The following is a 12,823-nucleotide window of genomic DNA, read 5'->3' as shown; positions in this document are numbered from 1 at the left end:
CCCCGCTCCTCCGAGCTTTTTTAACCCCATGTAGACAATCCGCCTGCAGCCTGCCCTGTTTCTGCGGCTAAATTCACCTTTAAAGACCATGCCACTGAAGCCCTTTAGGATCCCGTAAAATATCTTTATTATCAACTGAAAAGCAGGCGCCCAGCTTGCTCAGAGGTTAGGGAGAGGCTGTTCAGCATAAAACCGGTCTGCTGAATAGGAAAGGCTCCCCGCACCCTGCTTCCCCTCCTTGAATTTCCAGCTTTTGCATTTGTGTTTACAGGTTTTGAGAGCAGAGGTTTTTCAGGGTTGCGCTGGCCACCCCCTGACTGCCCAGGGAGAAGCCAGAAGTTCAAATGATGATAGCAAAGATATTAGGAGACACATGGAGCAGGACAGGAAAAACAGCCCAAGGAAGGAAAAGCAATCTCCAAAGTGTGCTAAAGGGGGACATTCTGCTTTGTGTAAAAGAGACGGACATGTGTCCACCAAATGTTGTCTTACCGTAAAAAGGAGGGGGGGAAAAAAAAAAGACGCTTGTGACTGGTCCAAATTCTAGAAACCCCCCACTCCCCCAGTACCTCCGCTTTGAACTTTTTTTTAAATTATTTTTTAAGGATCGGGGGGGGGGGCGTGTAGATGTGAGTTGGTTCAGGTGTGGACGAAGTGTCCCCCCACCCCTGCTGCAGATGTGCCGACTTGGCTTTCAAAAAAAGCAACCTCTCCAGGTTTGGGTTTTGGTTGGTTTGTTCCCCCCTCTGTTTTGCTCCATTTGCCCTATTTTGCTCTGTTTTGCTCTGGTTTACTCTATCTGAGCGGCCGCGGAGCCGGAGCCTCCGCCGGGGCCACCTGCCCGCCCCACCCCGGAGCAGGGGGTCGCAGCCCCCGCCGCAGCCCCTCGCCCCCAGCCATGGCCGGCTCCGCTCTCCTGCCCTTCCCCGCTAACTTGTTTATTTTCCCAAAGAAAAGGGCTGCTGCCTGCTTTGCCAGGGCGGCGTCACCCTTAGAGGGAGAGAAGGAGATCTGTGCGATACAGGGGGGGTCAATGAGGTTTGGAGGGTCCGTATGCAAACCGCAGCCTCTCTGATTATTTTTCTGTAGCACTTCAAGTCAGGCTGGAGACATAAGAGCGGTCATTCAGTGTCTCCATATGGTAGAAACGAACTACGGAAATATGAGGACACTCGTTCGTATTATTGGGGAAAAAACCCGAAACCCAAGAGGAAACAAACAAACAAAAAAAACCAAAAGAAGAAAACTATAAAAGCCCCGGGGCAAAAAAAAAACCGGTCTCTACACAGGCCGAAAGGAAAAAAAAAACCCAACCAAAAACCAGCAAAAAAAGTGCACACATTTCTTTGGCAAGCAGGTGAAAATAATTAAAATCAATAGGTGTTAACAACCTGAAGAGCACAGAGAGAATATAGCTGGTTGAAAGGCAAAGGCGGGGGCCAGATTTGTGGCTATTTGCGAGCAGTATAAGCCACACCGAGGCACCTCCAATAAACGAGCAAGAGCCTTTTTACATGGGGAAGGAGAAAACCAAACTTTGTCTGAAGTACACATGTCCCCCGGCAAAGACGGGCTGGGGTTTGCCTTGCGATAATAATGAATCTTTTCAGATTTTCTATTTCTCCCGCTTCCACAAAGTTTACTTGCGGGCCTCGAAGCTGTGGTGGAAACGTAATGCAATGCCAGCTCTCGGGAGGATAAGAATTAGGACCTTCTAAAAGTGAGAAATAAAGCTCTGAAAGAGAGACAGACCCTCTGTCCTCCCCGCTCAGCCTTTAGCCATATCAACCCTTTAAAATAGTTTAAGCAGATAATATTTCAGAAGAACTTACTTTCAGGACTCCAGTCTATTGGCTCCCTGGACTGAAAACTGGACCCGCAAAACATGTTCCCTGTAATTGCAACGTTTATCTCATCTGGAAAAGTGCTCACCCATTGCTGCCCCTTACAAGCCAAACCAAGCAGTTAAAGTGTCACTTAACATTCTAGAGAATGTGAAATATATTGTACATTGTCAACTCCCCAAAACCATAAAACTAACTTTATGGACCTCACGTGACTTTTGAGAGCCAGTGAGGGGTATCTGTCTGAGGTCTGGGCGATTTTTACGATCTAACTTCTAGATAAAACCCTATCCATTTGACATCTAAATGTCATACCCACTTTTGGTATAGTTTGCTATTGGTAAAAAAAAAAAAAAAAAAATCAAGGGAAGGCGAGCAAATGGTTTGGGATCTGACAGTCCACTTCACATCCCTCTCAAAATCACTTAAGAAGTACCTAAACAGTGGGAGATTAAGTTTGGTAAGTTTTAAGCTCCAACTTTACTTGCTACGAACAAAAAGCCTAAGCTGTATTGTAGAGATGTCAGTGGCGTTTTGCCAAACCGAGCGACTTTAAACCGGAGTATCTCGTGCCTTGTTAGATTCCCTAGGTAGCGAAATGGCAACATTTGCCATCTTTGATGATGTTAAATTATCTGCAGCCGAAATGACTCGTTGTAGTAACTGTCAGTATTTACAGAGCTGGGAGCTGTTATTTACATGTTGAGCCAGAGACTAAGGAGGTAAAAGCAGAAAGCACAATAAACTGAGGACGAGAGGTAGCGGAGAGAGTACAGCTTAGCACAGAAATGTATTTTATATATACATGTGAGCGAGAGAAAGAGAGAGAATAAATGTATCTATACAAACACACAGATCGGTAATTCTATAGAACACAGTTTTACGTGGACATATACGTGGATATAAATAATGGATATAAATAACAATCTCGCTTTTAGAATGTGCGTGTGTATATCGAGATCTGACCGTTCCTGAAATGCACGTAAATCTGCCGGGGGAGCGTTTATACCGTGTTAGTGCAACTTGGAGGAAAAACTTGAAACCAGTTTGTCTGATACGGTGTATGTGGGGGGTGGCTGTGTTTTTTGGGGGGAGACGGCGTTTGGGGCAGTGTGGAGGGTTGTGTTTTATTCCCGCGCGGTGCCAGAACGGTATTTGATGTGAATATTTGGTGTTTCTTGAGCTGGCAAGGAGAGGCTGCAGCTCTGCTCAGAGCTCCTAGCACAGGCTCAGCCCCATGCCAGGCATCTCTCCGGCTTCAGCATGTGCCGCAAGTCTCAGAGGTTGGGTATAAAGTGCAACTGGGAGCCTTTGTGAATAGGAGAAACGTTTATTTGACTTCAAGTAAAGCTACAAACAAATACAAAAAGCTTATTGGCAAAGTACTAACAGGCAGCTAGACATGACAGATGCCATTTTTACACATAACATTGCATTCACTCTGCCCACTACAAACCGTCTATTAGTCACATCAGAAATATTTCTAGTATTTACAAACATTAGAGCACTCTATTGTTGGTCCGATTTTGTACATTTTTTTTTTTAATAGTGAAGTTTATCCACGTCTAAGAGTACATCTCGGAATTAGCCTGGGACTAGAAATCCTGGCCTGAAGTTTGAACTAAAACACAGACTGGACAATTTTAAGACAGAAAGATACAAGAGATTTTTCTTTCTTTTTTTTTTTTCTTTTTTTTTTCACATTTTTGTTTGTTTTTCTAAGATTTTTTTTTTTTCTGCGACTGTAGTGCAGGAACCCCCGATTTTAGCTTAGGCAGAGAAGAACTCACCCAACAGCAGTAAAGTCAGGAAACGGGGAAAAAAAACCCAAACAAAACCAACAAATAAACAAACAATCGTATCTGTTCTCAATTTATAAATAAGTTATAACATTCAAAGGGCTCACATAAAACATGCTAGCTTTCCAGAAAGCATCAAGAGAGCACGGACACATACATTTATAAGAACAACAAGAGCATGAGAAGCATCTGGAAATAAAATTTAATTAAAAAAAATTTAAAAAAACCCCCAAAACAAACCCAAAACAGAACACGACATTAACTCAGTCCTGGGATAACGGTACCATACGCGTTGTTTTAGAATATCAACAACATGCCGAAAAGAAGGTGCCTCACTGTACAGTACTCCGAAACTAAGATCTGCGGCGCTTTATTTATTTATTTACGTGTTTCTTCCTCGTCTCCTCTTCTTTCCTCGATATTCCTCCTCTAGAATTTATGGCTGAAAGGCGCTGCCCGCCGAGGCTAAGCTCATGCTTTTCAGTTTATTATCCTTCTTCCATTTCATCCTCCTGTTCTGGAACCAGATTTTGATCTGGCGCTCGGAGAGGCAGAGAGCGTGAGCGATCTCTATTCTCCTCCTGCGGGTGAGATATCTATTGAAGTGGAATTCCTTTTCCAACTCCAGGGTCTGGTAGCGAGTGTACGCTGTCCTCGCCCTCTTCCCGTCTGGTCCAGTCATGTCTGAATAACACGGACAACAGCGGGGTTTGGGTTTTTGCTTTCTGCTAGGATTTATTTCTTTTTGATCCTTAAGGCTATTTTTAAAATTATTTTTTTAAATACCGAGGTAAAATATTCGCCGCCTTCGACCAGCTAGGAAAGCTGCTTATTCCCCAAATAACACCCCCCCCTCTTTCTCGCACACCCCCAGACACGTGTAAAACCCCCCACCCTTGGCCCCTCCAGAACCGACATTCGCAACTCAATATTCATAATTTAACTGGAGAAGCGAGGTTCTTGAAATCTCCCTTTTTCGCCTCTGCCTGGATGTTTCTGGGTCTGTTTGCAGATTTAATGCTGCTTTCTTTTCTCCAGGAGAAAACCGGGGCGGGGGCGGGGGGGGGGGGCTCGCTATTCCCCCTGTATCCCCTCGCAATTTTGGTTTTGTCAGGAGCAGATTGTCAAGAATACATCCAGCAAAATAAGAGTAGGAAAGGACTGAGAGACCCATCTGTGCATATAATGCCATTTTAATGGTCAATTCTTTCCTTTCCTCTCTCTCTCCCCCCCCCCAGGAACACCCCCTTCCCTCAATTTTTAAATTACCGTCTCCCACCATCCGCATAGAGCTAGGAGCTTGAAATAAGCGCACATTTCGCGGCAAGAATAGCGAAAGTAAAATAAAATCGCCCCCCCCCCTTCCAGGCGCCAGAGGCAGCTTTAAAGCAGCGATCAGAGCAAGAAATACAAAAGCAATAAATAGCTGCGTTTCTGACCAAAGCGCCTCCACCGAATAAAAGGAAGGAGAGAAGGGGGGGGGGAGAAAAGGGAGTGGGGAGGGAAAAGGGGGGGAAGGAAAAATAATAATAATTAAAAAAAGAACAGAAACAAAACACCACAACACAAGAGAAAGAGAGAGGGGCGTGCGAAAATAAACAACAACACCGCGAAGGAGGGAAAAAGAAGTAGCTGTACCATGGCTAATGTGAAGTTTCCTCATCCAAGGGAATATCTGAGGTGCCTGCCCTTCTGTTGCTGCGGTGGAGGTCGCGATGGGCTCTGCCTGCGCTCGGGGGATGCTGCTGCTTAGTGGAGTGCCCTCGTCGGCTCCCGAGGACGCGCTGGTCTCGTCTAGTTCTGTGAAATTTGTGTTGGTGGTGCTGGCAGAAGTAGCTTGGTCGGAGGGGGACGGGGCGGGTTTGCCTCCATGGCTCTCGCTGTTGGAGCAGGGAAGGGAGTCGGGAGAAGATAAGGAGCAGCTAGACGCCTGTCTAAACCTGCTCTCCTGAGCTGGAGAAGGGAAACCGCGGGAGCTCTCCCCCACAGCCCCAAAGTGACTAGAGGAGGCTGAGCGGTTGATGCTAAGGTCCATCCCATTGTAGTTGTAGCCATAAGAGCTGGAATGCATGGTGCTTGAATCTCTGTAAGAACCGTTCATGGAACTGCTGGTCCCATAATTTAGTAACTGATAGTCGGGGCCATTTGGGTAGCGCCCTGAGAACGAGTTTACAAAGTAAGAGCTCATTTGGGTTATTTTGGAGGGCTTGATTTGTGGCTCGTGGTCGTTATAACCCTGTGCTTGACGATTTATGATGTATTAATGAATTATAGCAATGCACTGTACTTCGTTTTTGCTATGTATGCGGCCAAATATGGGGGGAGGGTGGGGGTGCGTTTGGGAATCACGTGCTTTTGTTGACCAGTCGTAAATTCTCACTGATGACCTCAAGAGGTAATTCATGCTCTATGGTTACAAATAATGACGATCGCGGAGCCGTTTAGGCCCGAGTCGGTGCGCGGCGCCCCAAATCCCCGGGCGCGCCGGCGCGCGCTCGCCCCCCGCCTTGGCGGAGCGCGCCACCTGCCGGCCGCGCGGGGCCACGCACCGCGCCCCGGGGCGGGGGGGGACATACGGACACACACAGGACCCGCACCCCCAAAACCGCCCCCGCCGGCCGCTGCTCCGCACCCCCTTCCCCGCTCTTCTTCTCCTTTTCCTTCCTAAAAATCAACGCGGAGATAAAAGGGCGGGGGGGTGGTGTGAGAAAAATCCTGCCGCGGCTCGCGTGTCCGCGCTCCCCGCGTGGGTCTCGTCGCCCAGCTCCTTCTCTTTATTAAACTCTTTAATGTCTTCCTTTATAAGCGGGGAAGTTTGAGCGGCGGCGAGGGACGAGGCGCCGGGTCGCCGTGGGGCCGGGTGGTCTTCTCTGTTCCTAGCTGAAGCGGGGGGGGGCCCGAGGCGAAGCTGCGGCGTGGCTGGGGGGGGGGAGCGGGGCTGTTTGGGTTTATTTCGCGTGGTTATTGTCAGAAAAGTCGAGCTTTCTTGCACGCTGAGCGTGGAGCCAGCGATGCGGTCGCAGCTTAATTCTGGAGGGGGGGGAAAGAAGGGGGAAGGGGGGGTAAAGGAAAAGGAGGGAAAGTCCAGCCGGTGGAACTGGTTGACAACGTTGCTTTTAGGATATTCTTGTTCCTGAGCGTTTCACGTCCTCTTTGAACACAGCATTGTGCCACGTTGTTTTTCCTTTCCATGTGCTAACCTGAAAGGAATATTGGGGAGCAAAAGCACTCTGAAATTGCTAAAAACGTTGCGAAAGAGCTGTGCTTTGTTAAGCCTTACTTTCTCTTTTTTTTTTTCCTTCTTCTTTTTTTTTTTTTTCCAAAGCAGTTTAGGAATTTCATATGCTTGTCTGCAACTCATTGGAAATTATGCGCCATATTGAAAGTGACATAGAATTATAATAATTACGGGCAATGAAAAGCGTGGCAATAATAGTAAATGTCCTACAGCTGCGAAGCTTCTGCATGAATTGATTTTAAAAGTGACTGACATTAAACCAGCTTGTGACATGGGGGGCTGCATTCATACATAGGTATTTCTTGTGGGTCGTGGGGAAAGGGGGTGGGAGGCAGCAATACTGTTTCATCGCGTTTTCCCCCCGTAAAGCTGCAGAAAACGGTATCCGAAATAAGGCTGGGCTTGTCGCTTGCTTCCAGTCCTAAATCCCCAGCAGAAAAAGCACTTCCTCTCGTTTAAATCCCAAAACCCAGGAAAAGTTTGCTATTTGCATGCACGAGATTCCTCTCTGGTGCGGAGCAGAAGCGTTCCCCATCCCATCCCGAGCGAAGTCAGCCTCTCCGAAGGAGCCATTGAAAACGCTTTCAAGCGAAAATAAAAATCTACTCTTCTAAAAGAGCTCATGAGACTTAGTTTAGATTTTTTTTCCACCTTTTTTCCCCCCTTAAATGGGGGCGATATTCCTGGAGCTGAGAAGCTACTCGTTTCGCAGGGCAAATTCCCTTGAAATCTGGACTTTTTTGCAATACACTTCACTTTGATTTGGGGATGTGAAGTAAGGGACCAGATGTTTGAAAGATGCTAGGCAAATGTTAGGTATCTTTGGTAGATAAATGAGAGCATATTTTTGCCTGTTTCCTTGATTTATTATGTATATGGAGAGCGTTTCGTCATAACTCTTTGTAGTGTAACAATAAAAAAGAGCGATACTAAAGCAGAATGTCAGCGAGGAAATACTATTGGTGAAAGGTCTTCCATTTAAGATTAGACAAAAAGAGGGAAAACCAGATTTATCTCTCCACTGTAACTTCCGTGTGCTTGGAGTTGCTTGTCCTTGCAGATTAGAAGACAGTGTCATACAGAGAGAAGCAAGGCTTTCTTTACCACTCTCTGCTCCTTAAGAATGGCAAGTTCCCCTGGAAAAGGGAAAGATAATAATAATAATGACAGGGTGGTGTGCGTGAGATCGAAGACTTTGTTTTTATTAGAGAATTCCATGTTCATACCTAAGACAAGCTTCAAACACAACACGTACAAAAATTAATAAAATATAACTTTTTGTTGTTGTTGTTGCTTTTGCATCCTTTTAGGTAGTACTCGTTCTTTCAGTAGATTTTCCTTAAAAAAAAAAAAAAGAAAAACAAACCCAAAAAACTAATTACAAAGACCCCAGGGCTTGATTAATTTACCAAAGGAGAAAAAAAAATCCTATGTCAACCGTGCATGAAACATTTTTACAAAATTAAGACAATAAACACCCCAAATGACATATATTGCAGCACTTCCATTAAATACAAGAGTTAGCAGATTACTAACAGTGACACCAAGGGTAGAAACAGGGGTAGGAGTCCTTTTTTTTTTTTTTTGTCTTTTCTCTTTCCCTTTCTTTTCCTCCTTCTCTCTCTCTCTCTTCACTTTTTTATTATTATTATTTCATTTCGGGAGGTGGAATGGGAGGGGAGAGAGGTCTAGGAAGGGAAAAAAAAATTAAAAACGCAACTAGAAGCCTGATTTTTTTTTTTTCCTGGACACGACAGATCACTGGGAACACGAGTCCATGGCATTGGTGGCCCAAACTTTCTAGCTGTTGCCGCTGCTGCAGAGGACTTGTCCCACCAACGTGCAGGTTTTCCCTGTCCTCGCAGCCAGCCCGCTCCCCCCTCATCCTCTCGGCTCTCACACACACTCACTCACTCCCTCTCTAATTTTTTTCTTTTTTTTTTTTTGTGTGTGTTTTAAATAATACTTTCACTCTGCCGTTTTCTCCTCCTCCTCCTCCGCGCTCAGTTGCGAGGAGTTGAGCAATTTATTCTCTTTTTTCCACTTCATCCTGCGGTTCTGGAACCAGATTTTGATCTGCCGCTCCGTCAGGCAGAGGGAATGGGCGATCTCGATCCGCCGGCGCCGGGTCAGGTAGCGGTTGAAGTGAAATTCCTTCTCCAGCTCCAACGTCTGGTAGCGGGTGTAGGTCTGGCGGCCTCGGCGGCCGCTGGGCCCGAAGGAGGAACCTGTGACACCCGCAAGAAAAATAGGAAACAAATAGGAAAAAAAATAGGGGAAAAAAATAGGGAAAAAATAGGGAGGTGGGAAAAAAAGGGGGGAGGGGAGAGAGAGGGAAGGAAAAAGAGGGGAAAGCCCCGAGGTTTAGTGGAGCCGCGGAGATGCTGGATGAGCCGCGGAGATGCTGGATAATCCGCGGGGATGCTACGCCCCGCACCGCTGTGCGCGGAGGGGTGTGTGCCCGCTCCCCTGCCCTCCAAAGGCTTTGAGCAACCCCAATGCCATCGCCATGAGCCCCTCCGTGCGAGCAGGGGGGGATGCCCGGCCGGGCCGCACCCGCGGAGGATCCGCAGCCGCGCTGCAGGCAGCCGGGCAGAAGGGTTAATGCTGAACTTGCCAGGCTGCAGGCAGGGCTGGGGAGACAGGGCAAGATCTATCTTATTCCGGGATGAAAAATCGCAAGGTGTTCTCCCCCCTCGCCCGCCCTCGCTATTTTCCACCCTACCGGCAACTGTAATAGATCTGAGCATTTAAGCAATAATGAAGTGAATCGATCTGCCCAAACTCTACATTAAAGAGGACACAACACTTTATGTCCCCGCGCTAATGGACATCAATTTGGAACTTAAAAGGCAACAAATGCATCTAAACATGGGAAGGAGGGTGGTGAGCCTCTATTATTTTTCTTTCCCCCCTCTTTTTTTTTTTTTTTCTGATTGAGGAAACAGCACTTAAAGAAGTCATATATCACCAGGGGGAAAAAATTCTCCCCAGGCAGACTTTTCATTATGTGCGAGTTTCATTAAAAATGTAGCCCTCTCCCTTCGAATATTTAAACACTTTAATATTATTTAACTCCAGATCGGGCAGCCAGCGAGAGAGGGAGCTGCGTGGGGGTGTGGGTCCGTGCGTGTGTAAAGTCATCCAGATCTGATTTAGAAAAGATATCTCCCTGTGCGTGTGGGGGGAAGACAGAGACAAATCGTTGTAGCTGAGTGACACGCAAACTGGAATGTGAAAAAAAAAAAAAAAAAAAGAAAGGGGGTGTGTGGAGAAATACTGTATTGGGGCTTAAATAGGGGACAAACTTTTTAGCTGGGGGGGGTGCTGGGAGAAAACACTTCAGCGGCGTGAAGTTTTGGTGCGTGTCAGGAGCAAGTTGGAGCCTCTCGTGTCGCCCAACTTCCCCGCTGGAAGTTTGGGCTCTAAAGTGAATCTTATTCCTGCTCCCCCCGCTCGCCCGCTCGCTCTCTGGCGGTAACAAATAAGAAAGGGGGGGAGGAGATTGATGTATTTATTTCTGTAAAAGAGTAAACTCACTATTGCAAGAGTTCATCCGCTGCATCCAGGGGTAAACCGGGGCGGAACACTTTTGCTCCTCGCTCTCTCCGAACACAGTTTTGCTCTGCGCGCAGTCCGACTTGCGCGGCTCGGGGGCGAAGGGCACCTCGTCCAGGTTGGGGGGCGCGCACGCGGGGTCCTTCTCCCTGAAAAACCCGCCGGCCCCATAGTCACAGGCGGAGCTGCGGGTGTAGGCTCCGTTGCTTTGCTGGTAGTAAGGAGAGGAGGTGTAGCCCTTCTCCTGGACGCCCGTGGCTCCGTAGGTGGTGGGGTAGTGCCTCAAAGGATCCGCATAGCCCGAGGGATACAGCGGGATCTGTCCCAGGAAGGGCTCCTGCCCCGCCGCCAGACTCACCGGGAAGGTCGAGTTGACAAAATAAGAACTCATTGGAAAGAGCCCGCCGTCCTTTCCCGGCTTTATGATTTGTTGTGTTTTATAGTCCAAGTGGTTTAGCTATTAGTAGTATATCGGAGATTGGGTTTTAGCTGAAGGGAGATGGCGTGGTGCCAGCGAGGGACACAAGGAAATACAACCATCTGATCATGGGCTGACCAATAGCAGGCGCCTGAGGTTGCAAAATAGCACCCATGAGGAGCTGAGATTGCACCAGGGACCCCAAGAACAAACCATCCACCCCCTCTTCCCTCCCTTTTAAACAACAGAAATGCACCCCCTTAACCAAATATATAATATCTGCCGAAAGAATCATTCCCGGCGCGCTCGGAGCTTCATAAATAAATAAACGTGTCCCGGTCCCCCCCCCCCCCCCCGCTCCCCCGGAGCTCGGCGCGGGGGTGTGCGAGAGCCCGTCTGCGCGGACGGCGGTGTGCGCGCCTATATACATTTACGCACATATAAAGTATATAAATACCCGCTGTAAGTGGGGGGGGAAGTTAATTATTCGCATTCGGCAAACTTTAACCCCTAGTGCTTGCAAATCGTCCTGAAATGTCTGGGTACTTTGCTACAGTTAAAGAAAACAAAACCAAAAAAAAAAAAAAAAGAAAAAAAAAAGGAAAAAAGTTTTTTGTGTCTGCGTGAACTTTGCAAGGAGGAGATCCCGCCGGGTTGATTAACTTAGATTTGCCATAGGAGAAGAAATCGGTTTTGACAACTTATTTCGGTTCATGTTTGTCTCATTACCATAGATTAGCATTCCCTACTCAGGAAAGCTGCGCTCGCTTGAACCAAACCTTCGCTTTTCACGTATTGCATCTTTTTCCTTCCTTTTTTTTTTTTTCTGCAAAAGCTCCGTATTCGGGAGATAAATGGAAAATCGAAGTATTCCCTTTATCCCTTGCTAAATCCCGATCTCCTCCGGAGTCCGGTACCGCATTGTGCCCTCTTGCGTTTTTTTGTTAATACCAAACCTATGCCCGACCTTTTATGGCTAAAAGGAAGCCTTGGGTCAAAAGCTGAGTTTATTGATTGTTACCGATCGAGATGTTTTGATTTTTTTTTTTTAACGAGAGGAAAGCTGGCAGTGTGATGGGGCTGCTGCCTTGGAGGTGCGCAGAGACCCCGCGGGTTTGCATCCCCGCTTTGAGCCCTTCCCCACCGCAAAATACCTATTTTTGCAAAGTGAAAAAGCTGGAAGGGATAATTCCCAAAGTCTCAAGCAATTCCCGGTCACCCTAAGAGCTGCACTTTGCTCGGAGCTTTGCCTCTTTCGGCTTTGCCAGAGATGTGCTCCTCTCTACCTGGTGCACCCCCCGCTCAGATCCCTGTTTGCTCAAGGTAGAGTTGGAACCCTGATCGTCGCCTTCCCCTTTTTTCCAAATGGGAAAAGCAGAGGCATCTCACAGGGAAAAAAAAATAACCAAACAAAAAAAATCCGAAAAATCCAACTAAATTAAACCCAGGACTGTCCCTCGATCATTCGCGGTTTATCAAGGATTTGTTTCCTGTCCGAATTTGTAGCCATCTGCCTGTCGGGTCTTATATGCAGTGAAATGACACGCCTTATAATACACACTCCCCTGTACTTGAATCTGTGAATGTGTGTGCTACAAATCTAGAATTACATGTATTACATGGTGTCTGTAGAGCTGCCAATGCGGCTCTCTCTGACGGAGCTTTAAGTATCTACGAAACTGGTATCTTATTACGAGCTAATTTATTTTAAACATCATGTTTACAGCAGCAAAGCCAAGATTGTTTCATGCCACGGCTGCAATGAACATTTCGACAGAAACGTAACCCTTATAATTCAAGGAAATAACATGCAAAGGAAGTAGTTTTCCATCCTCCACCCCCTCTCTGACTGATATCTCTTATATTTGTTCTTGCAGAGTTTCCCTTTGTGTATGGAACGGACCCAAACTTACGTAGATCTGCTTTATTGGTATGCAAGGAAAAAAAAAAAGTGACACTGAAAGGG

At 47.0% G+C, this 12,823-nt stretch overlaps 2 protein-coding genes across 2 annotated transcripts; both read right to left on the bottom strand.

Moving 5' to 3' along the window:
- Positions 1–3,510: 3,510 nt before the first annotated feature.
- Positions 3,511–5,831, bottom strand: HOXB5 (homeobox B5; the record flags this gene model as incomplete). Its single annotated transcript, XM_082010610.1, has 2 exons — positions 3,511–4,327; positions 5,282–5,831. The coding sequence occupies 2 exons, from the start codon at positions 5,829–5,831 to the stop codon at positions 4,080–4,082; spliced, it is 798 nt and encodes a 265-aa protein (XP_081866736.1). The 3' UTR covers positions 3,511–4,079.
- Positions 5,832–8,483: 2,652 nt separating this feature from the next.
- Positions 8,484–10,830, bottom strand: HOXB6 (homeobox B6; the record flags this gene model as incomplete). Its single annotated transcript, XM_082010582.1, has 2 exons — positions 8,484–9,109; positions 10,422–10,830. The coding sequence occupies 2 exons, from the start codon at positions 10,828–10,830 to the stop codon at positions 8,850–8,852; spliced, it is 669 nt and encodes a 222-aa protein (XP_081866708.1). The 3' UTR covers positions 8,484–8,849.
- Positions 10,831–12,823: the final 1,993 nt, after the last annotated feature.

Source organism: Phaethon aethereus (genome assembly GCF_964289735.1).
Source record: "Phaethon aethereus genome assembly, chromosome: 25".
NCBI classification, from domain to species: Eukaryota; Metazoa; Chordata; class Aves; order Phaethontiformes; family Phaethontidae; genus Phaethon; species Phaethon aethereus.
Note: the sequence above shows the minus strand (reverse complement) of the source record. Positions and strands in the feature narration are given on the sequence as shown.